The following is a 27,812-nucleotide window of genomic DNA, read 5'->3' as shown; positions in this document are numbered from 1 at the left end:
CTGCTATATGGAAACCCACCCCTGCTTGGTGGAGAGGAAACCAGTCATCTTTAAGCTCAGTAGCAGCAAAATTTGACTTGGCGTCTGGAAATTCTGTGCTTTTTGTCAAGATCTTTATTTAATATCTCGAGTAATTAGTTATTCTCTAGAGATTTTTGAGATAAAATGTCAAAATAGTGAGCTTTCATTTCAAGAACGTAACTGTTTTGGGATGAAGTTATTATGAGATACTAAGACAATATTTCGAGGACATAAGTCATGATTTTGACATAGTAAGTCGATATTTTGAGAAATCAAGCTATTAGTTCTACAGTGTAAGTGATTTCTTTTAGAAATAAGTCATAATATTTTGAGAAAATAATTCATTACATCGACTAAGAAGCCAATACTTTGAAAAGATACTTTCTCATTTCCACGCATTAATATGGAGTGGCCACACATTATTGCTATTTATATGGGACTTCACCAGCGGGATACGGTAATACGCCATGGGAATGAGATCCTAATGCGTGGCCACGACTTAGTAAGGCTTGGGAATGAGATCATGCCTTATTATGCTGCGGCCAAGGCTTAATTATCTCCTTCCCACGGATTAGGATCTCGTTTCCATGCCTTACTAAGCCGTAGCCACGATATAAGGATCTCATTCTCACATTTTACTAAGTCGTTCCCACGCGTTATTTTTATTTAAAGGGGATGTCACCAGCAGGACTAGATAAGGAAAAATGAGTAAAAAGCGTTTTTCCCCTCTAAATGGTGGGAACGGGTTCCAACATTACTGTACGCCCTGATGCTAGTTGCCTGTGGCGGCGCTGTAGCTCCCACTTGTGGTCACTGTAGGTACCGCACGCAGCTGCAAACGTGCCTTAGCGTTCTCGCATTGTCTCTCAAACAGCGGTGCGCCTCCACAGCGGCGAGACCTCCTCCTGCAGCTCCTCCGGCTCTCCTCCTCAGCTCGCTCTCATTCAGTGCCTCGCACGACGACCGACATGGCACCGTGCTGGCCGGCAAACGGAGTTGTTTGAAGCGTTTTCGCGGGGACTACCATGTCCCAACCACGGGCGCCGAACTCTTGCCCAGACGGGTACAGAGTCCTCAACACCAGCGAACTACAGGAGCTTCTTCAGGATGAAGAAAAAATGGATCAGATCGTGCGACTCAACGAGAAGGTATTTCCTCCTTGGAATTAGCCCGCAGGAGCGCTGGGAACCTTTTTTTTTACCATTTCGTTCGAGTGGTCAGATGTTAGACGTAGTTTCTTCGGCTTTTCAGTAGAATAACTGTGGTGCTTCTTCCACGGCGGAGCCTCATGTTGTGTGTTCGGTTACATGCGTCCGTACTGTGGAGCGGAGCGGAGCGCCGCATAGCTCAGCTCACCACTGGCCTCCAGTATCACCCGCAGCCACAAATGCCACGACCTTACGCGTTTGAAAGCCTTTCCCCTCCTCAGGACGTTTCATCTCAGTGGCCCCTCTGAACGCAGCAGCGTCGTCCGTGTCAGCCTCATCTCATGTTCTCTGCGCAGCCGAGGGTCAGTCAGGGCTTTGCTGAGCGGGGTCTCTGTTTCTGTTCCCTCCCCGCGTTAATAATAAAGACGAGGCTGAAGTTGGCGTCGGATCCGCCAGCTTCTCGTTCCAATCTTCCGTTCCACCTTAAATGGTGCAGCAGTTAACATGAGGCGCCTGCACCATTTAAGGTGGAACGGGAAATTCGAAACTTCAGCCTTGCTGAGTGAGAGTGAAGCTGGGGCCGTTTGTCTTGCTGAAAAGTCTTGGCCACGCCGAGCGCTTCAGCTGTAGTTGTAGCCCTTTGAGCACGGAGGAGTTTTCGTGAATGAATCAAGGGAGCGTGATGAGTGAGAACGTGGTTCACAGGGAAAACTCGGCTCAGTCATTTGGAGCAGAGGAGCGGGGTTCTTTCCCCGTGTCAGAGGCAGTGCCAACGTCGCCATTCACTGTTCAGCTGAGAGGAAACATGTTTACAGTCCGGTCCAGTCTTTCCAGAGCTTTCGCGGTCTAAACTGAGGCCTAAAAATATGATTTTTGGTCCTCTTTTATGTGTTGTTGCCGTTTTAATGTCTTCTTTATCATTCAGTGGTCCAAAACACATTTATTTATTTATTTTCCTTAAATCATTGGCTTGTTAAAGTGCCCATCTCCTTTTGTAATTGTGTTTCCCTGAGATCCGCTTACAACGTGTGTGTTTGGGTTTATGTACCAAAAACTGCCCATTTTCCAACCTTTCTTCATCCTTTAGAATCACACAGCCTGTTTTTGTTACTCTGCCTTTAAAGCTGATATATGTAAACAAGCTTGGTTCTGATTGGCTGCTCTGTGCAGACCAGGCTGAAACACCTCTTATAACTTCAGCATGAATGCGCAGGCCTAGACAGCTGCAGGCTGAGTAGACAGATGTATGTAAATGAATTGGGTTTTGTGACCTCACATGAACGGTAGATTCAAAAAGAGCTGTTTTTGTTTCCCTATATTGACTAAGGATATCATGATATGGGCCCTTTTAAGTTGCGGTTTGCAGACAGTGGTGAATAGCAAGGTGTCAGGTGTTGAATAGCAAATTTGCATATTCAGAACAGGCAAAACATATGTCCGAAAGTGGACAGCATGCAGGGAGATTAGTAGTTTCCTGTGTATAATCTGGAAGGGCGTTGCCTTCCCCCTATCCTTTCCCTCCCTATGCTGCTAAAGTTTATCATTCATACCCAGCCATGGCTGAGCCCAGTCACGTGAGGGGGTCTTTAGTGCTGTGTGGTGGATAAGAGAGCATTACAGGTCTTGGCATTCAGTAGGATGTGTTCAACAGGTCTGGCACTTTGGACTGAGGCCGTGTTTGTGTGGAAAACTTTTCTTCTTCTTCTACATTTAGATGTGGAGATGCATGAGATCTCATCCAAACTATTTTCTCTTTCCTAACTGTATAACTATTTATCATATGAAGTTGGATGATGGATGAGAGAAGGGTGCCGGAGAAGAGAGGCTGATGTCTTTCTCTCATCCATCATTTAACTTCACAAGTGGATAGTGCTGAAACGATAACATCTCATCCAACTTCTTAAGTGGACAGCGCCAAGAGCATCATTGATGCTCTGGCTGTACTATAACACCATAAATCATCTGGCTGTGCCAAAACACCACAAATAAACGGACTGTTCTACAAAAACACCATAGATGATTCAGCCACACCGAAATGCCATAGATGATCTGACTGCAGTAAAACACTACAGATAATCTGACTGGACTAGAACATAGGTGATCCAACTGTACTGAAGTACCATCAATTTCTAAGAATCTTAAGTGCAGTACAACCAAAAATGATCGAATTGTAGTAAAACACCATAGATAATCAACCTGCATCAAACGCAGCAGATGACCTGACTGGACTAGAGCGCCGCGGATGACCTGACTGGACTAGAGCGCCGCGGATGACCTGACTGGACTAGAACGCAGCGGATGACCTGACTGGACTAGAACGCCGTGGATGATCTATTTCATAAATGGACACAGATGATCTGGTGGCATGAAAATAATCTGACCTCAAAGATAATCTGACCTCTTTTAACTGCTGACACCAGATTCTCACCCTTTATCTGGTCTCCCCACTTGACATTTCCCATAAAGAAGCATAAGTAATTTATCCCAGCATGCTAGAACCTAAAGTATGGTGCAAGATTCACTGCACCAGACTGGGTACTGCTGGTTTTCACCTTACTTTTAAGTAGACGTCAGATTTGTTAACATTTGGACAGACGGATATTATTTTTTTGTTGTTGTTGAGTTGTCAGGTTTTTTTTTTGTTTTTTGTTTTTTTTTTTGCTTGATCTTGTTTTGTATCACACATGGGAAAATACATTCCCATGCAGTGCTTAAAAACCAGACATAATATACCTAAACACAGACATAATATGCCTCAAAACATCATTATCCAACCAGCGCAAAGTACATCAACTTGATTATCTAGCACCCAAGTGAATGACTTCAAAGTGTGTCTCTTCAGACTGTTTGGTCTGTGAAGTATGCTGCGATACCCAAATAGTGCGTCTTGTTTAATTTTCTGTTTTGGATGTTTGAAGCATGTTCTCTTGGCTGTTGCCGCCAGTCTACTGAGTGAGGAATTTTATAGCAAGTCGCTGTGCCCTGTCTATCATTTCCAATGAAAAAGGATGGACTAGGTTTTTTCCCCCCAATCTGCAGGGGTAAACATTGCTGTATTTGTTTTATGGGCCATATATCATCTCAAACCACATGGTCCGCAGGGGCCCTGCATCTACAAGACGCATAAACAGAGATTGAGGCATCTGCGAGAGGAAATGGACAGTCTGTGTCGATTCCTGTTTAGGGAAAACGGGAGGCGTTCTGAATGTGCTGGGCTGGAGTTCGCTCTCTTGTCTGAATCAGAAAGAGAAGGGGGAGCAAAAAAGAGAGAGAGAGGGAGAAAACGGATGCAGCGGTGAGTCTAAGCCCACGGTCTCTTCTGTCAGCAAGCCAAATACTCGAGATTCCAAAGGCTCTGGCACTGTGACTGCCTTTGTAAGCACTCGGAGGCAAGGGATGGAGAGGGTAGACCTGACTGATAAAAGGGAAGCAAAAGTTAATGAAACAAAATAGTTTTTTCAATATCAATAATGCGAATGAGGTATTTTACTCATCTATTCTTCAGTCAGTTGAAGTATTTCAGCTCAAATAATGAAGGCCTTGTGTTCCTCATCCTGTATTAGCTGAAAAAGGTTTGAACTTTTGAACAACTTCTGTTTCGGTACACTGCGTGGTGATACAATCTAGGCACAGCAAGTGAAATAAGAGAAAAGAAAGAAAGCTAGGAGTAAACTTCAACCGCAAACACAAATTTGAAGCAAAACTATGTCTTTTGAATGAAATTATGAATGAAATCATACTTTGAGTTTGTATGGTGAGATGTGTGCCACTTTATCCATGACCGCGAATCGTCTATATGTCACATGGTGGCCTACATCACTGTAAGAAGCAGGGGCAGCATTGAATAAACGCCCATTCCTTTTTCTTAACTTAAGGTCCGACAGGTCAAGATGAGATTTTTCACAAATTCGTATTACAGGAGAAAATCTTATCTTATTTTAAGAATCTTATCTTGTCTTACAGCATCTTTGCTAATCTCAAGTTAGAAAATCTTGACTTACTTAATCAAAGTCGACAAACAGCTGTCATGTCCGTTACCTAACAGTCGACCGTATGCGCACAGCTAAAACATAAACATGTATGTTTAGTTAGCCAGACAGCTAACGTTAGCTACCATTACTGTTCAGAAACTTCCAAGCATGAAAAACTGAAAGGGCGCAATAGGAATATTGTGCGTGTGCTTTCCAGTTAATTTCCCAAATGCTTTAGCTGAGCGCGCTAACGTTATTCCTTCTAATAAAGACACGTGTTCAGCTATGTCTCCTCATTATTCACCACCATCACTGTAATATTTTTTGTCTGAGTTTTCAACACACAAAGGTAATAAGAGGGAATGAGATCATACCTGCAGCTCTTAAAACGCTGTTAAAAAAAGTCGACGTTGTCGTGTAGATAAATGTAACATTATTATGCTAATTATCGTGAACTATGCTGCCTGACACTGCACAAAACAATAGAAACAGACGGGCTAAGACAGCTCTGGGGTTGTCTTAAAATTAGGACAGGATTTAGGAAATTTTGTCTAGTTAGGATGTTTCTGAAATACTGTTTTCCTATCTGGAGTTAATGGATAAGATTATGATTTTAAGAACTACTGTTCTATAATGTCTTCTGTCCTAAATTCAGTCCCAACTAAAGTTGTCATGGAAACTAAGCAGATGAGTTAAGATCTCAGGTCTCTAGTGGTCCTAAGTGAGAGACACACCCAGTTCTTTTCACATACAAGTGTACACTTATACTGGCACCTGAAGTCTAGCCTTTCACTTGCAACAGCACAATGTTATGAGCTGGACAGTTAGTAGTCTTGCAGGGCCAGATGCGATCTTGTAACATGAATATATGTCTAGGGACAACTGTTAAACTTTGGTATCTAGATTGCAAAGAAGTCTGCCGCTAACGGGAGTAAATGCCCTCTAGAACCTGGCCCCAAAATTCCTCTTGTCTGTGCTCTTCTAATATCTGGAATACAATAACATGAGCAAAACTTGCTAGCAAGCAAATGCTGTCGTTACTTACAGGAATTGTTTTTCCCTCATAACAACTTTTACCACACACAGTTTGCAGTTCAGTTTTGTCAAATCCGATGTAACATTTTTTCTTTCGTTTGTTTTTATCAGGATTCATAATACTGTTTAGACTCACCGCTGAACATTAGGAAATGCATATAACATTGATCAATAATTGTCAGGTTTGAATGATAATATATAGATAATATATATGGAAAAATATATTGCGATACAATGTTTGGCTGTATTGCCCAGCCCTAAGAGGGGGCCTGGACTGATATCAGCCGTATTTAACTATGGACACGTGCTGCAAAGTCAGCGGACAGGTTATTAAAGGCTCAGGAAAAGTGGCTGTGCATGTGAGATACAGAGAGTGGGATAGAGAGCGAAGGGGGAATTTTTCAGTTTTTTGGACACCACTCAGTGTTTTATGCTTAAGGATGTGGTCTAGGCCGTATGTGAAGTGTTCCTGGTAACAAGTGTGGTATAGTGCAAGCCACATCCTTTGCCAAAGCATGAAGGCTTCAGGTTAAGGTGTGAGGGGGTGGTCCAAAATCCCCCTTTGGTTATGATTTATTCTGTCAACAGTTGCATAAAAGATTAAAAAGAAAAGATATTTCCCATAACATAACATAGCTGTTAGAGTACATCGTAGAATCATTAGTTTGAATTATTAATTCTCATTTAATATTGATCCAGCATTCTGGAATGTGTCAAGTAAATATGCCACATCCGGAGGAGAAAGAACAGAAGAATCTACATCTAAAGCAAAAGAGCCTTTGAACAATAGCCTAATTAAATCCTTATTCTGAATGTTGGTGTGCAAACAGGAGCAATTAGCATGCGAGTTAGAAAGAAGAATTTGAAGGTTTTCAGCGTCTCTTGTTACAGTTTTTGTAATTTACACCAGAAATGGTACATATTACTTTTGCAGTAACCGGTACACTATACATTGCTATTATTGTGAGCTTAAATATATTCACGAGAAAGCAGATTTCATTGCCTTAACTAGGTGACATGAACGACGCATGGCGTATGCAGACTCGGTGAGTTGGCATAATTCAGGAGCAGATATGGGAGATCAGATTCGCAGCTCAGATAATGGTAGCTTGGCTCGAATGCAAGGCACCATTTTTCCCGTCAGGATTATGAGTAAAAATCAGTGGAAAACAGCTGAGGTCACAACTCATTCATTACCCAATCCATTTGTCATTGTGTCATTGGTACGCCATAAAAAGGATCTGTAGACGTTTAGATGATCCATCAGTATGTGAAGTCTCTCTTTGCTCGCACACAGATTTGGCGGTTTACAGCATATTATCGCTGAGCGGTTAGAGAATCGGGATGAGATTCCATGGGAACAGTGCTGGCTTTTATCTGGTCTGTGAAACTGGAAATAGTGGAGCCGCTCAGAATGGATAGACACTGTGGCCTGATTTGTCCCATGCATGTAAAAAATTGAGAACCAAAGGGGTTTAAAAGGCTTTCTTTCTACGGTTCCAGCCATAACAAAACATGATAATTTTGTCTAAGGTGATTATGTTTTTGGATTCATCAAAGATGAGCAAGCACAGTGTGGTGCTCTTCTGTGTTATGTCTTCATTTTTGTCTTAGAAAAGCTTGTTCCACATGCTGTGACAATTTTGCTTAACTGTCAAGCCATGAATTCAGAAATTGAACGCCTAATTTGCAATCACTTGATGTCCTAGGACAGTAAGAAGTGCCACATTAATCTGCCTGTGGGTTTGACAAATATGCCCGTTCTTCCTACGTATTTATTGTGTTAATTCGAAATTGCTATGTTTCCGCAAGTCAATCTTAAAAGGAAAAAGAAACACTTTGTCCTCCTATTCTCCATTTCAGAAATGAGATGGATGTCAAGAAAATCTTGACCTTTCGCACACATGTTTACACAGAGCTTGTGGTGTCAAAAGAAGAATACTAGTAACACGATAATTAGCTGCCACAACGTCATTGTACCGCCTCCACAATGAGGCAAGAAATTTACAAAAGCAGTATGTGGCCCTGAGGTGTTAAAAAGTTTGAAGCTAGAAGTTGTCTGTGCAAAAAAAGGAACCTTACATAACCCCAAAGAGAGCTGTCTTGAATAAAACAACCTTTTCTTATCAGTCATGCTCTTTTAAGTCATCCTAAGCAGCTCAAATATGACAGGTTTTTTCGTGAGCACCCAGAAATCGGTGGCTTAACCAGGAGGGGACTGGCTTTCTCACTTTTCCTCTGAGCAGATACTGAAATGGATACATCTCCAGTGGGAATAGCAGCTGCTGCGTTTGGAGTCACACGGAATAATAAGAAAGGCAAAAATTCTCATTTTCATTGATCAAATAAAACATTAATCCTCTTATATGCTCGGCAGGGTTTTGAAACACATGAAACTGGCAGTTAAGGCCACCTCCTAAATTCATCTTAATATTGCTGGTATAAACGAGTGTGGGGGGAAAAAAGCGGTGAATTCCAAAGCGACCCATACCCTGTACTCTGCCTTGAACAATTATGGTTAAAGTGTAGGGACTGTGGTTTCTCGGGATGGCTGAGCTTTTTGCGAATGCTTTCCATTAGGACCATTGGTTTGGACTTGTCTCTTCTGTTCCTTGAATGGCTAGACTTAGTGGTCTTGGGTAGTGTCACGGAGGACAGACAGACCAAATGATGTCCTGCTTTTATGAGCTGGAACTCTTGACCAGGCTATCGAGTACAGGATTATTCCATCATGTGACAGAAATTTATAATTGGGTCTAGGCTACAGAAACACGTGGCAGACTGAAGCAGTTGGTTCATTAAACGCTGTCTCCACCACAGCCTCAGGCCTTGGCCCTTCTTGTGCAGGCAAACGCAGCATATCAAATAAAGTATTCCCATTGTCTTGCATATGGAAGTCATCAAGTTGCATCCACAGCAAAACACTGGAATATCAGCATTGAGAGCCATTGATAATCTTTATTTTTTTTTTTTTTGACGTATGTATCTAGTATGCTCAGTGTATTTATTGATGATTCTAGGCAGCTGTTCTCCTTGCTGGAGGTATGCACTGTACAAGGAACATCAAGTTCCATGAGTTCAGCTCCTAGCGGAAAAAATCAAAACCCTAAAAATGTGAGCTAAGCAGAATCCCACTCGACTCAAGTTGGTGCCAAGCTTTAGCTGCAGGCAGCTATATGGTTCCACGCCAGATCCTCTAAAGCATTCACCCTAGCCCTATGAAACACGAGCAGTGCTGTAGCCTTGACCTGGAATTCAAGCCCACTGCCCATCAAGGTGGATAGAAACTCTGGTCTGAAAAGACCTCAGCTTTGTATAGGCTCATGGGTGGTCTACGGTCACGTGAACCCTTGTTGGCCCTCAAGTTTTCAACCAGCTTTTCATGACCAATTTGCGTTTGCACTGGCAGGGTTGCACTGGCATTTGTCCTACTGATTCTCAACACTTTCTCATACACATGAATAAAGCCCAAGCTCTGTGCCTGCGGCAGCATTTCCTGCCCTGCTGTAGTCAGACCTTGAGTGTTGTCTCGTGTGAGGAACTGTGTTAATGTGCTTTTTACACGTTTGTTGGCCCCTAATGGATAAGAAGGCTCAGAGAAGTACATGCTCACTTGGCATGCACACTGTGTAGAGCTGGATCAGTGATTTGAAACAAAAACCTAACAAGCAGATCCTCTATGTAAAAAGGATAGACATTACTGTTGACTAGTTGTATTGTTAACATATTCACATGGGCCCCATGACTGTGGATGGACCCCCTTTGTGCTTGAGCTTGATTAAGCATTTGTGCGTGAGGAATGTGATTGGTCATTCATGTTCAGTGGATCCAAACTCTGATTTCTTCTCTTTGTGCCCAGGCTTTGAATGTGACCGGTTTCTGGTGTTCACTCTGATTAGATTTTTTGTTTCCACTATTAGAGCTTGATTGATCTTAGTCTCAGGGCTTTAAATTAATTGCAGTCTTTCCAATATTAACATCTGTCCGGTTGTTGTTCCCTGCCTCAGCATTTGATTGGATGTTTGTGTTCAGTTTCAGGAGCTGCAGGTGGACAGGGAGACCTTACTAGCAACCAATCGAAGTCTTGCAGAAGAGAGCCTTGCACGCCGCCCCCGCCTCCAGAATGGCAAGCTCCAATTGGCCTCTAAGTACGAGGAGCTTGCGAAGCTGACTACTGTGTGCAAGGAAAAGCAAAGCCGGCTAGGTGAGTACAACGTTGCCTTCTAGATCTTGAACAGTCTGGTGCTGGTAATAACGATTAGATCATCCAGATAAGGCTAGGGCTCTGGTTTCACAAGATGGTTAAAGAATACTTCCCCCAGATACTATGTTTGCACAGTGAACGAAAGCTAGTTCATGTTTATTTGATTCAAATTTTGATTTCCTTTGACTGGGAATGGTCTTAATTATTTGATAATTGGTTTGCTTTGTGCTCTCTGGTTCTTAGAAGCTTTCGTTCATTATTGGCGATGTTGGCATTTTTGGTTGAAGCCTACCTTTACTGCTTCTAGTGTCTTTAAAAGTAAAATAACAAATAATAGAAATGTGGCTCATTTGAAAAGAGCTAGTCCCAGAAACACTATAGCCTGCTCCCTCCCCCCCATTCATTCCTACATGCCCAGGACACGCTCTGAAGGAAAACAAAGCGAATGGGCAATGAGCGTTGCAGTGCACTGTTGCTGACAGTCTGTATTCACTTCAAGGTTTCAAAAGTCTGAGGTCTACCAAAATCCATCAGATAGGAAAATCTCTTTTGGGAGATGTGATAAGTACACCTTTTAAGACTTAACACATTATGGTCAATGCACCACCAATTTTGTTTAAGAAATTTTTTTATCATTTGTTCCATGAGCTGTTTTATTTTTGATTTTGGACCAAAACCTGGTATAAAAATAGCATCTAGGTACTCTTGGCCTTTGCATTTGCCTTTGAAAGTTCATCATTGCCAAGCAACTTTTTTTCCATAATAACACACCCTGATATCCGGCACGCCTCATTTGTGTAGTGCATGCCGTTTACATGGTGACCTCTTCCTGGACTGGTGATCTAGCTTTGCAAAAGAGCCAATGGCAGTAGCTCAAGACTGGAGCAAGTCCACCACTCATTCCTCTTCTCCAGGGTGGAACCGTCTGATTGGGCCCCAAAGGTTGAGCCGAGGCCATGAGGTCCCCACCTGGCTTTCCACCCACCTTTTCAACACCAGTCAGGAATAACTGCTGTGACCCTGAGGAGGGCTACTTGAGGTGCTTAAGTTTCACTCCCCTAACTGAACCTCATGGTTTTAAGAGAGCAGCTTTCATTTGTTTTCATTTTTTGTGCTCTGTCTGTGTAGCCAGGATAAAAGAAATATTATTGTATTCCTCCTCTTTCTTCCTCCCTTGGCTAAAAACTCAGCTTGACTCGTTTCTCACGCCCCATCATTTTTCATCTAGCTGCAAGAATCTCTGGCCCATTATCAGCTAATATAAATTTAAGCTCGAGGGCCGTAGAGATGTTTTATTAAGTAAACGGCAGTTGAGACGATGGGATTTGCATGTATATTGCGAATGAGGTGACCACGATTGCAAAGAACAAGGCCAAGTACAGTGAAGCAGAACCCGCAAGATCAGCGGGCACGTTCAAAACGCATGGATCTGTGACTCCAGGTCCGATTGGGACAGCTGCCCTGCTTGCCTGCCCTGGTGTTTGCTGAAAAACAAAAGGCTGTAATTAGAACGGCCCTGCTGGGATCTCAGAGGAAGATCTGTCTCTCTCTCGCCCACTCTTCATCCCATCCTACCTCTGTTTGTTGTGTTCATGCTCTCCGCTTACTGTGGCCTGCATGAATGATTTTAAATGTATGGTGGGGATAATGTAAAGGCCTTTGGGTGCACCCCCCCCAGCCTTAATTCACATGAAGGACATTTGAGTCCAGGGGAGTTGCCTGAGCAGCGCAGCACCACAACACTTGAGGGAATAAATGAAATTTACATGACCTTACCCGCAAAATGCAGTCGATCAGCCAAAACATGTTTGGTGTCTGAAGTTTAGTTTTGTACCAAAGCTGATGGGATTTCTGAGACTGTGTAACTGTTATGTAAGGGCTGCAATGAATATTGAGAAATACGATGAATTAAATATTTGAAATATTCACTATAACTATTCGTTCGAATAACCTACACTCTTATCACTTTTATGAAACAATGTTGTTGTTTTTATCAAGGAAACCTACAGTCTGTAGCTGTTGGGTTTAAGTTGCTTTGGCCTTAGTAGGGATTTAATTCATATCTGCTTTAGAGCTCTAATTTGAGACAACAATATTGGGAGTTTAATTGCCCAATGAAGCCCAAATGACCTTTATACTGCTCTGGATTGCATGAAAACTGGCTCAGAGCCAGTTTAAAAAAAAAAAAAGTCCAAAAATACATTTAATGCCTGCTTCCATCAAGTGTGGTGTTTGAACCCCTTTATCACATAGAAATATGGTCACTTACTCACTGACAAGTGATAACCAATCGACCATTTTTATTTTTCAAGATGGTGGTCAGAAAGACAGAGTTGCCAGATTGGGTGCAGTCCTCCGGAATAGCATTTTATGCTACTTTCTGTGAAATGAATACGAGAAAAGAAATTCTGCGTGTAGTTATTTATCATTAAAGTGTGACATGGTCAAGGTTTATTTATTTATTTATTTATTTTTTAAACAAAAGAATATGAAACAATTACGGGCAATATTCAATAAATTATTGTAAAACAAAATGGTTTGTTTCAAAATTCAGGCTTCAGGCTGCTAGTGCTGTTGTGAGGCAATGTGCTTTAGTCCATTTATAATGATAGCAGTATGTCATTTAGCACATGAGCAAAACACCTCTAGCTCTCTCTCCCTAAACACACCCATTCCATTTCAGTCCGCCAGCTTGTATTCCAGCTCTGAGATCAGCATGGCCGATGTGAATTATTTGTTGACTTTATCCCAGGCCCCTCCCCTCCATTGTGTGGGCTCAACTGGTGATGCAGATCCATTTGAAAGAGCTTTTGTCTGGGCCACCACCTCCAGCATCGTTCATAGAAAAAGGGCCAAATATTCGCACAATTGTTAAAAGGCTTGACCTGCAGGCCCACGCCTCTCCCCATGGCTCTGTCTGCATCTACAAACTGATATAAGAAAGAAGGGTGTTCCTGAGGAGAAATGCCAGCAGGAAGTTGAAGTGTTGTAGAGGAGGAGTGGGTCATGGGTGTGAGGGAGTTCTTTGGAGTTCCACAGAACAAAACATCAGCAGGAGGATGTCTGCTACCCCGCTTACATGGTCTGCCAGTGTTGTGCGGCGTCCCATGTCGGAAGTCTCCGCAGCATTGCAAGGAGCTTAGCCCACGTGGCTGTGAGCACTTTTCCTACAACAGAGTCTGTCTGTTCTCCTCTTTCCCGCTCTCAGCAGAAGCAGCAGCTGGCCAGTGACGGAAGGAGGGTGGAATGTTCACCTTCCTGTCACCATGTTGCACATGCGGACCCCTGTTCCCCAGCTGCAGCCTGGGGCAGGATGGGTGGGAGAGAGAGAGATCCTTCCTCCAACCCTAAACATCTGATTCTCATTCTGCCAAGGCTAAAGGAAAATCATGCAAGAAAGAGAGAAACAGGGTGAAAAATGACTGCCTGTACAAAATGAGGCTCAAGATTTAAGAGAAAATCCTTGTCTTGCAGCGCAGAGCCATTGCATAATCAGGTTCAGACGCCGGCGATGTCGAGAGGGAGTAAGAGCTATGAATGCTTGCAGTAGAGGTTCAGCACAGCTTGGGGTTGTCTGGGGAGTCTTAACCTTTTAAGTCAGCTCTCTTAAGTGTTTTGTAGAGTTTTCTATGTCTTGTCACTTTGGTAATGTCATGCAGTTCCACTCTTTTGCTGCTAATGCTTATGCCAAGCACACAGAAGAACTTCCGCCAAAGTGTTTTTAACGCTGTTGCTCTTTCGCTGCTGTGCCACATGTTTCCAATAGCACATTCTTGGCCTGCATTTTTCTTTGGAGTGTGACACAGCTTTGGTATGTCTTAGATTATCACTTCTCTTGCTTCCAACGCATAAAGCAGTGCTCGTGGTTTGACGGGGCAGATTGTTTGGAGCAGAGGTGTCAAATCTTGTTCCATGACAATTTTGTGATTGTCTACTAATCCTGGTAACTTACTGCTGAGCTGAATCAGGTCAGTTTGAGCTGAATGTGCTAGGCTTTCCAGGTTCAGAGCTAGACACCCCTGGTTTAGGGCCTGACCTGCTGCTGTGGTGCAAAAGCAAACCTACGGTTGACCTCTCAGGCCCACACCCCTCTGCCATTTCACCTCATGGGTCAAACTCTCCACCTATCCCCGTTTTTCAAAAAGTAAGACAGGTTTACATTCCCATCTGGAGCCATTAAAGTAAAGAACCCTTGGGGGGGGTGGGGTTGGTGGGGCACGGGGCGGGGTGCAAGCAATGGTCAAATGTGAAAAGGGCACCTCCATCTGAAAGTGCCACTAAATCAAATGGTTAAATGGCGTACTCCGGAGACTGAAGGGAGGCTGGGTTCTTCTCAAGAGAGTGTTACAGTTCTCACTGGTGGGAGAGTTTGTAATTAACAGGATGTGAATCACTCCCAGTCTCCCCCAACCCCCTCTTGCCTCTCAGTGTTTGGAATGGGATGGGTGGTTATCAAAGTCGGATTAAAGCTATTGAGCTACCCCACACTCTGGCTTAGCCTCTCAGTAGGAGAATGGGGGCCTCTTGCAGCCTTTTGAAATCCATCCCCTGAGAATCCGACCAAATCTGGCAAACCAGCGGCAAAAGCCCCCAGAATAATATACTTGATACATTATTTCAACATTGCTCGGTTCAGTCCAGTTCACCAAGGTTTAAGCATGTTGAACTTGAAAGACAATGAAAAAGAATATGGCTTATTGAATATCAGCTAACCAACTCTAGCCGACCGATTTCCACATGATGGATCTCATTCTAAATCAATATGCATTTACAGTACTTTTATTAGAGACACTGTGGTTTCTTAAGGTATGTTATGATGAAGAAAGTGAATTGAAAACCATTGATTAATGCGATTATATACGGCATACACTAAAAGAAAATTTGATGCCAAGCACAGTTGATATGACAGCTTATCTGCATCAGATTGATTTTTCAAAAGATTCTAAGCTGCTGCACTGGCATAGGGAGCAGCCACATCTCCTACGGCAACCCTTCCGGCATCTCTTTCTTTCTATCCTCTGCGTTTGGACTTGTATCTCTTATTCTGCTTTGGGATCCAAGGAAGCGTCCAAAATTGGCCTCCAAACAGCCTCCTCAACGGACTGCCTGTGCTCATTCCCCGCCGTTCAGCCTGCATCCGTAATGCTTTCATGAGATTGAGCCGAAGAATTTACCCAGCCGTAGCACTGCAGATGTCAGCTCAATGCTTTTGTCAGGAAGGCGGCGAATGTGAGAGCATGAGCAGATGAAACCTTCTAGGGAGCTCTGTGCCTGACACCAATCAAACTCCTTTTAGCGTCATTGAGTTTTAGGTTTTTATTTTTTATTTTTTATTTTTTGCTTCTGAGAGCAAATCAGTTGGTGGTATTTATCTGCAAAGACCACAAGAGAACACCCACCGCTCTGGTGTTTTGACAGGATGTGTATGTGTGTGCGTGCACATGTGTGCAAAAAGAAAGAGAATACAGATTTTCCGGTTTATATCGGCTTATATTTAGAGTTTGTGTTTTGCCAAAATCAAACAGTCATAGTGGAATGTGTAAACTATTTAGATTGACCACTCTTGAGCCACTCATCATAGGCCTACTTTGCCGCTCTTCAGCTAATCAAACTATGAGCAGTGGCTTGTAAACCAAGTTGGCCTGCACTGGAAACTCACAGCAGTCAGTGCAGCCATTCATAACAGACCTTGTTTGAGAGCAAAACTGAACATATAACTGTAACTACAGTATTATAGCATTGGAGGAAAATAAATTATAAATCCCAGAAGAAAGAAGCTGTTTCAAGGAAGATAAGTAATACATGTGAATAAGAGTGGGAGGGATATTTCACAGTGGTTTTCCCCCTGTTTTCTCAGCCTTCTATTGCCAGTTTTGTTTGTACCCTATAGGGACCATTTATTTTATCCAAATAAGGCTGGGGAACCTGTAATTTGGTCTGTCAGAAGCCTCTCGCCCCTCCAGTGTTTCCACCACTCCCCAAATAATCTCATTAGTACTACAGCATTTTGGCAGTCTTGCTGCGAGCATGAGTTGTTGCCTTTTCTATACTCATTGATGGCTCATAATTAAGTAATTGGGTAATTGTTATGTGGTTATGTCTGGGGCAGTTTGCCAGTGGCAATTACACATGTGGTCTTTGTGTTACAGGGATGGGCTTTTTGTAGTCAAATTGTGATATTCAAATTTGGAAGGCATTATTTGAGCAATGTTTGAAACATCCCTTCGTCATCCATAACAGGTTCCACAAAGGACTCTTAAGGCTACATGGCATGCAAGTCAGATGTGAAGGGAAAAAAAAAAAATCAGCATCTGTTTCTGTCCTATATTAAACCCAGATCATAAATCCATAGTAGGTGACAGGACCGCTCAAACAATGCAAGTTTGCATACAGTTGATGAGTTGGTAAGATAAAATGTGATTAATTCACTAAATGATGGGAGGTTTTATTCCATTATGTGAATATGAGTAGAGTGTAGAATGAGCTTGAACTTGATGTTTATCGATGCTTTTCTGTGATGCTTCCTGTGTGCCTTCTTTCTATTTTTGCCCTCTGGAGCAGTGTAGAATTCATCTCATGGTTCAGCAGTGTAAGAAAAATAAATTCTATTTTAATCAGCTGTAGCCTATTATTGAGTGAAAGCATTTGGAGGAACAATCCTTAGAAAATGTTTTTTTTTTTTTTTTTTTTGTGAGGAATCATCCTAACACTTAGTAATTGATTACATGGCTTTTCTTTAATTGAATCAACTTAAGGACACCAGAGTTCACAGAACTCGAAGGTCTTAGTTGAGTCCAAAATTCTCCAAGCTACTGTTTCTAGATCTGCATCTTGGTTAGATAAACTAAACTGAATGTGGTGGTATTTATTTATTTATTTATTTATTTATTAACTCAGTTTCTCCACTAGCTGGCGCTCCTTCTATCACACAGTCCCATCTGGCATGCTCTCCTCTTGGGTTTCCAGATAATAGACAGCTGTGGTTTAGCTGGGATTCAAACTCACAACCTCCTGATGTTGGGATGAATTATTACACAGCTGCACCACATGAGATGATGCCACGCTTCAAAGTCAAAACAACAGCTATTTTCTCCAGTGTATTAAACAGTTGTAGACACAAAATTTGAGTTGCTTCATGTGTTCCTGAGTGGTGCAGTGGACTGAGCCAGCTACCCAACAGGAGGTTGCGAGTTTGCACCCCAGCGATGCCATAGCCATCCACGAGTGTGTACTCAATGTCTCGCAGAATGGTGTGATGGAGAGAGTTTTTGCTGGTGAGGAAGTAGAGTATAAAAAAACAAGTTCATTTTATTTACATAACTGAGATGCAGCACTAAAAGCATGAAGAGAACTTTTGACTCAACTAAGAAATTCGAGTTGTGTGCTCAAGTTGAGTCAACTCAAGAAAAGCCATGTAATCAGTTACTGATCTCAAATTTTTTACAGTGTATAGTAGTTACTGGTGAATGATGAGGCCAGTAATGTTTAGATTTTTTAATCAGTGTTTATTAAGAAATATGCCTAGGCTATATAGTCTCAGTAAAATAAAGTAAAAAGTAGAGATGATTAAAATCTTCACTGTACAAAATAGCATTAATGCTGACCTTTTGTTGCTGCAAAACCGATTGTGGCACAGTTGATACGATCAGACACCTCTGAGGCTCATTGAACTGGGGAAAACCAATTTATCCAGTCTCCCTCTTCTGTTTTGACCTTGTGTGCTGAGGTGAGGACATCTAGATGTCACGTTTACTTGAAAGCGTTGCTACAACATCTATGATCCTCTCGTCTCTTTGTTCACACTGGGCTCTGGGTTGTATGGCTGGCTATAACACAGCCACCCCCACCAGCCCATGAGGAGTGTCCTGGACACAAGCAGCGTAAGAGCCCTAGGGGCCACTGGGCGAGTTCTTCTCGGAATGTAGGTCGCCCGCATCTGCTCCCCAAATGTTTGTTTGGCTTTGTCTGTCACCTTGTATTCCAGCATCTGGGCTAGCGTTCATGCTGTCTTCTTAGCCACATGCTTGAGTGGGCAGCGATTCGCAAAGTACATGCATATGATGAAGTGCCAGGCATAGTTCTGAAGTGGTCCATTGATTATTCATAGAAGGGTGAAAGGCAGGGCATGTACAGGCAGTGTTAAGCTGAGGCTTGCTGTGGTGCTTGCTTATCAGCTACCTGCCAAAAAAGCTCTGTTGGAACACTGGCATTTCTCCACTGTCATGACAAGGCGAATTAGTCGCCAGGCGCGTCCCGTGGACAAACTCTCCTTCTCTTGATAAACCAGGCCTTTGTTGCCGTAGTCCTCATGTATGCAGCCGTAGGCCAGGCCTTGATACGTGTCCTCCATCTTTAATGAACTGGCTCATAATGAGCGAGGGGCTTTGACTTAATGGAGCCTGAATGGGTGACTCTGTGCTGACCTCCCCTTTGCTCTCGATGGCCACTAGCACAGCTCCTCTTCAGCCACAACCCCCAAACCCCCAGAGGACTCGGACACATATGCACATTAGCTTAATGATTCGTTGCCATGGTAACCCCAGAACAACAGCCTTGGAGGGACCAGGCCCCTCGTGCTCCCATCAGCAGAGATGAGCTAACAGAAAGTGATTGCTTCCTCCGTTCTCCCCCAGGGCTACTCATGACACTGCAAACAGAGCTGGGGTACAGCTGTGGACTCAGTCTAAGACCAGCAAGTTGGTGCTAAGCTTCCCCCTCAGCTCACGAGTGTTTTGTGGTGCTCTTTTATTTCAGCTGTACACTTTACACCCACTCTCTTAATCCATCTCACATTTCTTCCACAGTCACCACGTTACAGACTTTTATTGCTCCAGATGTCTCAGCGGCACCTATAGAGGCAAATCTTGTGGTAGTTGCTGACCTGAAACAAAATCTTAAATATTTCTTTTCTGTTTCAGAGGCCTACATGAGGAAGCACAGTCCACAGATGGCTCAGAATCTACTTCAAGAGGAAGTAGCACGTGCTGAGGAACAGTCTGAGGTAAATCCGACTTGGCCTTTCTTTGCTAATGTTCTCTTTTTTTTCTCCCTTAACAGTGACTAGTGCTTCTCTGGTCAGAGCTTGGTCTCTTTAGAGAAAAAAAAAAAAGCGAGCGCCCACCAGACATCCACTAAAAAAAAAACCCACCTCAGACACATTGTTCACAAAATCACTTCTTTTAGTGTTCTAACTCACATCGCCTGGAGGAACAATCATGCGCTAGTAAATGCAGTGGAGTGGAATTGAACTTGAAAAGGCTTGAATAGAAGAAGCACTTGCGCTGAGAGTCTACACTTTCCAGGGCTACCTAAGCAAAACATGATCTGACAGTGATGGGAAATGCATCAAACATCTGAATTCCGAGATTTGATAATTTCATTGTTAGGTCAAGTATTTAAAATGAGTGGTCGGTGTCGAAGTGGAACAGAAATCATCTTTTATCGTGGTTTCCACCAACAACATGCCCACATATCTGATTAAGAATGCTCCGTTCTCCATGACCTGTCATGCCAATGAACCACGAGTCAATCATTCTATACGCAGCTGTACGCGTACACCGAAAATATTCCATCTCCACATATGGAATCCCCCCAGGTCAGAATGTACAGAGGAGTGCAGCGTTAGCGTTTGAGACACAGTTACTGTAAGGCCAATGTTATTATGTTGACCATAATTCAGTAATGGACTAGATAAAAAGCACACAATGGGTATGGCATAACTTAATATTACATTTGCTGAGCAGCCAGAAAACCAGTGTTGCTCTTGCTTGTGTAACACAACTGAATTTGACGCTGACCTTATCATTTTGAATCAAGTTAAGACCTTTATTCATTAGGTCATGCCTCCTCTTGCTTCATCAGTTATGATCTGAAGCACTGAAGACTATTCTACAAGAGTTAAAAACATACAGTATTGGTCAAAAGTTTGGACATGCGTGGTTTAATGTATGTTTTCATACCTGTAAAGGGCCCATATCTTACATTTCATGTATGTGCATGTGCACGTGTGTAGTTTATATACCAAAAGGAATCATGATACATTTTTACGTTCCTAACCCCTCTTTATCCCCTAGAATTAAACAGGCTGTTTTTCTTACTGTGTTAAATATGATTGGGCTGCTGTGAGCTGATGCATGTGACCATTTTTGTGACCCCACAAAAATAATGAATTCAGTAGAAGCTGTTTTTGCAGCTTGGTTCCATACATGGACTTTACAGAGGTAGAAGTCAGTGTTACAATATGAAACACTGTTCCACACTGTTTATATACTACATTAAACTTATTTTAGAAAAAGCAAGGAATTGTTGGATTTCCATGATCTGGGTACTTTAAGGACATTATGATATAAAGGCTTGTGCTTAAATACATGAGATTTGTTACTGCTAACTAAACTGACTCAACATCCATCCATCCATCCATCCATCCATTATCTTCCGCTTCTCCGGGGTTCGGGTCGTGGGGGCAGCATCCTAAGCAATGAGGCCCAGACCTCCCTTTCCCCAGCCACTTCCACTAGCTCTCCAAGGGGGATTCCAAGGCGCTCCCAGGCCAGCTGGGCGATATAGTCACGCCAGCATGTCCTGGGTCTTCCCCAGGGTCTCCTCCCAGGTGGACTTGCCTGTGACACCTCCCGAGGGAGGCGTCCAAGAGGCATCCTAACCAGATGCCCAAACCACCTCAGCTGGCTCCTCTCGACGTGAAGAAGCAGTGGCTCTACTCCGAGTCCCTCCCGGATGACCGAACTTCTCACCCTATCTCTAAGGGAGAGTCCAGACACCCTGCAGAGGAAACTCATTTCGGCCGCTTGTATTCACGATCTTATTCTTTCGGTCATTACCCAAAGCTCATGACCATAGGTGAGGGTGGGAACGTAGTTCGACCAGTAAATCGAGAGCCTTGCCTTGTGGCTCAGCTCTTTCTTTACCACAACAGACCGGTAAAAAGCCCGCATCACTGCTGACCCAGCACCAATCCGCCTGTCAATCTCCCGCTCCCTTGTACCATCACTCGTGAACAAGACCCCAAGATACTTGAACTCCTCCACTTGAGGCAAGAGCCTATCCCCGACCCAGAGAGGGCTCTCCACCCTTTTCCACCTGAGAACCATGGTCTCAGATTTAGAGGTACTGATTCTCATCCCGGCCGCTTCACACTCTGCTGCAAACCGATCCAGCGAAAGCGGAAGTTCGCGGCCTGATGTCCCCAATAGGACCACATCATCTGCAAACCGCAGCGATGTGACCCTGAGGTCACCAAACTGGACACCCTCCATCCCCTGACTGCGTCTAGAAATTCTATAAAAATTATTAATAGAATCGGTGACAAAGGGCAGCCCTGACGTCCAACTCTCACTGGGAACGAGTCTGACTTACTGCTGGCTATGCGAACCAAACTCCAGCTTTGTTTGAACAGGGCATGAATGACTCCTAGCAAAGAGCCATGTACCTCCATAAGCATTGACAGCAGTCAGGACCTGTTCCCCAACCCGAAGGCGTAGGGAAGCTACCCTCTCGTCCACCGGAGAAAACCCCAACATACAGGCACCGAGTCGAGGGGCTACGAGAAAGCCCACACCTGCCCACCGCCTCTCACCATGGGCAACTCCAGAAAAGAATAAAGTCCAGCCCCTCTCAAGGAGATTGGACCCAGAGCCCAAGCTGTGTGTTGAGGTGAGCCCGACTATATCTAGCCGGTATCTCTCAACCTCGCGCACCAACTCAGGCTCCTTCCCCGCCAGTGAGGTAACGTTCCAAGTTCCAAAAGCCAGTTTCAGCAACCGTGGATCAGAACGCCAAGGCCCACGCCTTCAGACACTGCCTGATCCACAAAGCACCGAACCCCTACTACTGCCCCTCCCATTGGTGGTGGGTCGATGGGAGGGGGGACTCATGTAACTCCTTCGGGCACCGTGAGTAAATGCCCGGCCACCAGACGCTCACTGGCGAGCCCCTCCCCCAGGCCTGGCTCCAGGGTGGGGCCCCGGTAACCCTGTTCCGGGCAAGGTACACAAGTCCTGTTTTTGTGTTTTCATAGGGGTTATTATGGATCACCCTTTTGTCTGACCTGTCACCTAGGACCAGTTTGCCATGGGAGACCCTACCAGGAGCTTTTGCTCCAGACAACATAGCTCCTAGGATCATTCAAGCACGCAAACCCCTCCACCACCATAAGGTGGTGATCCATGGAGAGGACTGACTCAACATGTTGCTGAAAAAAGATTTTAAAAGATTTACGACTTGAACTCAATTCTGCACCATTGCGTCTATCTTGGTAAAAAAACTCCTCTGTCAGACTCATCTGTTTCCTAATATAATGCACAATTACTGAGGCTTTTTCAGATATAAATGTGCTGTAATATTGTATCAAATGCTAGGTAGCACGGCCCTCCTTCATGTACAGTACTGTGCAGAAGTCTTTAGGCCCCTAAGCATGTTGTTTAAAACCATTTATCTCAGCAGTAAATATGTTTTTGTGTTGAAACACCCCATATTAGTATATAAGTAAACATAAATACAGTACAAAGTAATAAGAATTTATTTTGAAAAAAGTAGTTGATGTCTTGTGAGCTTGCTTGCAGAACAAAATGGTCTCCAGCCATCACATGGATTTAGTAAATTCCAACAGCAGCCCACTTGATGTAGCACAATGAAGCACTGATTAGTCAAACGTTAGTGAAAAGCTATTTTATAATATATATATACACACACACACACACACACACACACACACACACACACACACTTTTTTCTTTTTTTTTTTTTAAATAAATGCTGTATAGAATGTTGACGCAGGGGATTCCTAGTGTGCGGAGATGTAAAATTCCTTATGTAATACAGATGCCACCTCCTTTCTCCAGCTCCTCAGCTCCACTCTTGTGACCTCATCTAACCGATGAGGTCCGCACCCGATTGATCGAAGGCTCATACCTACAGGTCATAAATTAGAGTTGTGCATTTCACACCACACGACCCTGTCGATAGCACCGTGGCTTTGAGTCGTTAGGTTGTTTTGGTCTGATTGATGGCCGAGCCCAGTGGATAGCCACACTGTGCCTATTGCAGCTCTCGGTCGGGTATGAATGAATAACATTACTATAGTTTCAAACATCTGTGTTTTAAATCTTTTAAAGCATGAAAAAAATAACATGCTTATACAATGCTATTTTTAGAACCTCTCTCATTTGTGTTTCCTGATGTCTCCACTGCCTACACAAATCATATAAGACCCATGAATTACAGTATAGCTTATACTATATTAAAAACACATTAGTGACTGCTTGATGTGACATGGTTAAATATTGGCCTCTACTCATTTTATTCACAGTGAACCCCCCCCCCCCCCCACTACACAGACAACCCTAACATCTGTTTGTCTCCCTTATTCCCTTATTCAGAATGCATCTAATCCATGGTAATTGTTTTCAGATGGATCCTTCAAAACCTGAAACAGTCATTACTTCAAAATGTACTAAACAGGCAGCCTAATGTAGACATTTAGGTTAATGTTACATGCTAGTAGGTGAGGCGGCCTGTCTTAAACTTAAGCATCAACTTGAGATATAACAGTAGCAAGTTATCAAGCAAATTAGTCATTTTTTTATTAATTGTAAATAACTCACCCATTCATTTTTATTTTCACTGGGGCTCTTAAAGTCTTAGTTACACCACTGCTACACAAGGCCAATATAGCAATAATTAACAAACAGTATATTGTGTAGCCCTGCTCATATTCAACACAAATATATGACCGTATAAATTTTAAGTACAGTGTATTTTATAGAGACTCCTATATTTTATGCTATATATTTTAATATTTAATATATGCTATATTTTGGCAGAAGATGGATTATGATAATAAACAAATACGATTTGTATCATACAAATAATTTATGGGCAAGATGATATTACTATGTATCACTAGCCTAAAATAAAACAACCCATAGAATTAAAACCCAAAACAAAATAAATTCAAATGGTATTTTTGAAATTTTGCCCTTTTTGGTGTTTTTTTTTTTTCTTTGTTTTAGAAAGCTTGAAGTATATTTTTTCATTATGCTACAAACATTTGGCCTTACAAACAAATTTTTGAGATAGGGAACGTGAAGTCACTGGTCGCTAGCAATCAGAGATGTGCATTTAAAGGTTAATGCTATAGGCAGTTCCTACACTGAGCTGTAAATTTATAATGATGTTATGAAATAGTAATAAGGTGAAAGGAACAACTGATTTTCATTAAGTGTGATTCAAATGAAGGAGTCTCTATGTGGGCAGGTGGTGAAAGCTTAAAATCTATGGGTTGCTAGGGGCAGTGCCTTGGTAGGGGCTGTATTGTTTTTCCAGGGGGGGAATCTGGGGGAATGGGCTAGTGCAGACAAGACCATCATCAATAATTCAGTTGCCCCATCCTGAGGTAGATGGAGTCCTACCACCTGCTCACTAGACTGGGAACACATCAAGATCATGTTAAATTTATACGTATGTCATGCTCACTCAACTGTCTTATTTGTACAGACATGCTGGTGTTTTCAGTCCAGGTCAGGAACTCTTATAGTGTGCTGGAACAACTACTGGACAGACACGATGACAAAATGACAAAGCAATGTATTGACCACATGCAGAATGTGAATTTGACAAGTACGTTTAGGGGATCATCTTTTCTTCCATAGGCTTTTTTTTTTTTTTTTTTAATTCTCTTCAGTTAACAATATTCTTGCTAGCTGTTTTCAGTCAATCAGCTTTTAAATTGCAGTTCTTACATAAAGTCTTTCTATTAGTGGCAGAAGCAGCAGGGACAAAAATAGCTTAACTATTAATAAGACGGTGAGTCTTGAATGAATTCATAGGGCATTTTATACAAAAATAGTTCATAAAAAAGCTTTTCCTAGATTATTTTTTATTTTCTCTTCACTTTGAGTGAATATATAATGATGAAGTTAAGCCTCGGAGAGTGGTGGTTGTTCAGACATTGTATCACCCACTGGAGAAGTGCCCCAAGTTCCCCACAGTCTTTCTGACACGGCTGAGGAAAAAAATCTTTTGTTGCATGTAATGCGTAATTCTTAAGAACCTCCTTCAAGTTCTGTCTGTGCTAAAGTCTTAATTAGGGAGGTCAGCTCTCCCAACAACCCCCCCACCCCCCCTTTACTTCATTCCCTGGTCAGAATTGTTTCTTGTGGCTGTTTCTGTTTATGTGAAATCAACAACTTCTAAAAGGAATTACGTGGTTGTTGTGTTGGTGCTCAAATTAGCCAAAACCCGGTCTGGAACACGATGAGTCAGACATTTAGGGTATTTCAATGCTAAATGCTTGCGAATCCTGTTTGACTTCCTGCTCCTTGATGCCTGTTTTGTTTGTCGCTTGGGTTTCCACAGGAGCTTCTGGAGAGGTTCATGGAGGGGCACGTCCCACTGGAGGGCTTCCTGGACTCCTTCCAGAGCTTCAGGAAGACATACCACATCCGCCGTGCGCAGGCCGAGAAGATCCAAGAGCTCAACCGGCCTGAAAGGAAGCAGAGGAAGCGATTGGAGGAAGAGGAGGAGGCACGGGGGAAGAAGGAAGAGGTACAAAAGGAGCCCCGCCCCAATGGAATCACTGCCCATGGCCCGCCTCGTGTTTTCCAACTCCGATACGGCCTCACGCCAGCCATCCTCGTGCCGCTCTCCACATCCTCAGCCGCAGCTTCTGCCGCAAGTTTGTCTCCTCTGGACTCATGCCCAAACCAGCCCCAGGCTTTAGGGCCCAGTGCCCCCCACTCCTGCCCCGGGCAGCCTGTAGGCCTCAGAGTGATAGGACAGTTGCCAGGCTGGCCAGCCAGACCAGTCCGGTTACAGCAGCTGTACAGGCCCAGTCCACACCCGCATGAACCTCCATATCGATAACGTCCAAACACTGTGCTTTCGACATGAGGAACACAAATACAGGGCCATCAATGAAGTTCTTGGCCTCTTGAAGCTTTGGGTCAGTGTAAAAAAAAAAAAAAAAATTAAAAAAAAAAAAATTAAATGATCATGAACACCAATTTCATAAGTCTAAAAGGGATAAGGTTGGAAAGCCATAAAGTGTTTCGTCTTCATCGTGAACAAGCCTGTCGATTACACCAGAAAGGTTTTGCACAAAGCAGGATTTCTGCATTAGCCAGATAAGTTACACTGGTCTGCCACTTTATTAGAAACACATACTTTATAGCTGCACCATGCTGTTGTACAGTTAGAGCCTGTAGCTCATCTTTTGTTGCACAATTTGTGTTAGCCATCCTCTAGCTTTCATCAGTGGTCATTTTCTGATGACAGAGCTACACTTGGTAGGATATGTTGGATGGACTGCTATCAACTGACTTGCTACCATGTCAATGTTACTGCTGTGTTGAAAATAGTATATCACACACATAATATCTGCTCAAGAGGAGTGCTGTCAGAAACTGACCAAGGTTGAAAGGGGTGGAGGGTGTCTGACAAGCTACAGTCTGTAATTGTATGCCTATATAGTAGGTGGAAATTGTGACCGTATGGAGTTTCTAGTAAAGTAAATGAGCGTAAGCCAAAAGTCAAGCCTGTCCAATAGGAGGAAAGGTCAGAGATGTTCCTATCCTTGCCGTGGGCTTAAGTTATCCAGCTAATCTGTTCTATAAAAAACCCACAAAGACATCTGTCATTGTTGCTTGTTTTGTTGTTTTGTTGTCCCTTTATGGGGATAATGCAGAGTTTATGCTGCTGCTTTTGTGAGGGAAGGGATAAATTGTTAAGACACTGCTTTCTGACTGGAAGGACTATGTTTTGTTTGTTTGTTTGTTTGTTTTTGTTTTTTGCCATTGATAATTTGAGAAATGCCAGGCTTGTGATATGCCTTCTTGTAATGGTGACGATGATCAATAAAGTCCAATTATGATGTTTATTATAAAGAAATATTGCAGCCGTTCTGAAGTTAATTTCTACCTCCCTGAGAACTCATTAGATTTGCTGGCCAAATGCCCTGTGGTGGGAAATGTAAACAGGGTAAGCGTTGTAAGGAGCGGAACTAATGTTGAATAGAAGAACTAAGTAGCACTTGCACCATCTCTCTGTGTCTCTTTCTCAGTCAAAGTCTTTACTTTGAAAAGCGTGTTCTTACAGATGGTCCAACATTCTATTATTTATTCAGCATGATACGCTAACACTGAGTGTTTGTCCAGGCTTTGCGTAAGACTTTGTTTTCCAAGGGTTTTTTTTTTCCTGTTACCGTCTCATATAGCAGTCTGTTTGTGCTGTTGGCATTGGATACTGCTGTCAAAGAGGTGCGGGTTTGTTCCACAGTTACAGACAGTTTTATTGGCCCAAGTTGATTACGCCTTTCCAAATAAATTGGAACTAGGCTCAAAAGTGAAAGCGAGTTCCAGCAATAACGACACTGGAAGTCATATCAAAGAAAGCAGAGACTGCTTATTTATGGAAATCCTG

The 27,812-nt window shown here is 43.0% G+C and overlaps 1 protein-coding gene across 1 annotated transcript; it reads left to right on the top strand.

The window, feature by feature from the left end:
* The first annotated feature begins 855 nt into the window (after nucleotides 1-855).
* Nucleotides 856-27,281, top strand: vps37d (VPS37D subunit of ESCRT-I). The gene is made up of 4 exons (XM_017699585.2): nucleotides 856-1,169; nucleotides 10,208-10,379; nucleotides 19,298-19,380; nucleotides 25,752-27,281. Exons 1-4 carry the CDS (start codon nucleotides 1,047-1,049, stop codon nucleotides 26,256-26,258), a joined length of 885 nt encoding a protein of 294 aa, XP_017555074.2. The 5' UTR covers nucleotides 856-1,046; the 3' UTR covers nucleotides 26,259-27,281.
* The last annotated feature ends 531 nt before the right edge of the window (nucleotides 27,282-27,812 follow it).

Source organism: Pygocentrus nattereri, chromosome 23, assembly GCF_015220715.1.
Source record: "Pygocentrus nattereri isolate fPygNat1 chromosome 23, fPygNat1.pri, whole genome shotgun sequence".
NCBI classification, from domain to species: domain Eukaryota; kingdom Metazoa; phylum Chordata; class Actinopteri; order Characiformes; family Serrasalmidae; genus Pygocentrus; species Pygocentrus nattereri.
The sequence above is the reverse complement of the archived record's forward strand: the minus strand, read 5'-3'. Positions and strand labels throughout refer to the sequence as shown.

Excerpts from the sequence above, each read along its gene's own strand:
- vps37d (XM_017699585.2), top strand. The coding sequence starts at position 1,047 with ATGTCCCAACCACGGGCGCCGAACTCTTGCCCAGACGGGTACAGAGTC. Across the intron at positions 1,170-10,207 it reads TCGTGCGACTCAACGAGAAG|TTTCAGGAGCTGCAGGTGGA; the intron begins GTATTTCCTCCT and ends GTTTGTGTTCAG. Across the intron at positions 19,381-25,751 it reads GTGCTGAGGAACAGTCTGAG|GAGCTTCTGGAGAGGTTCAT; the intron begins GTAAATCCGACT and ends GGGTTTCCACAG.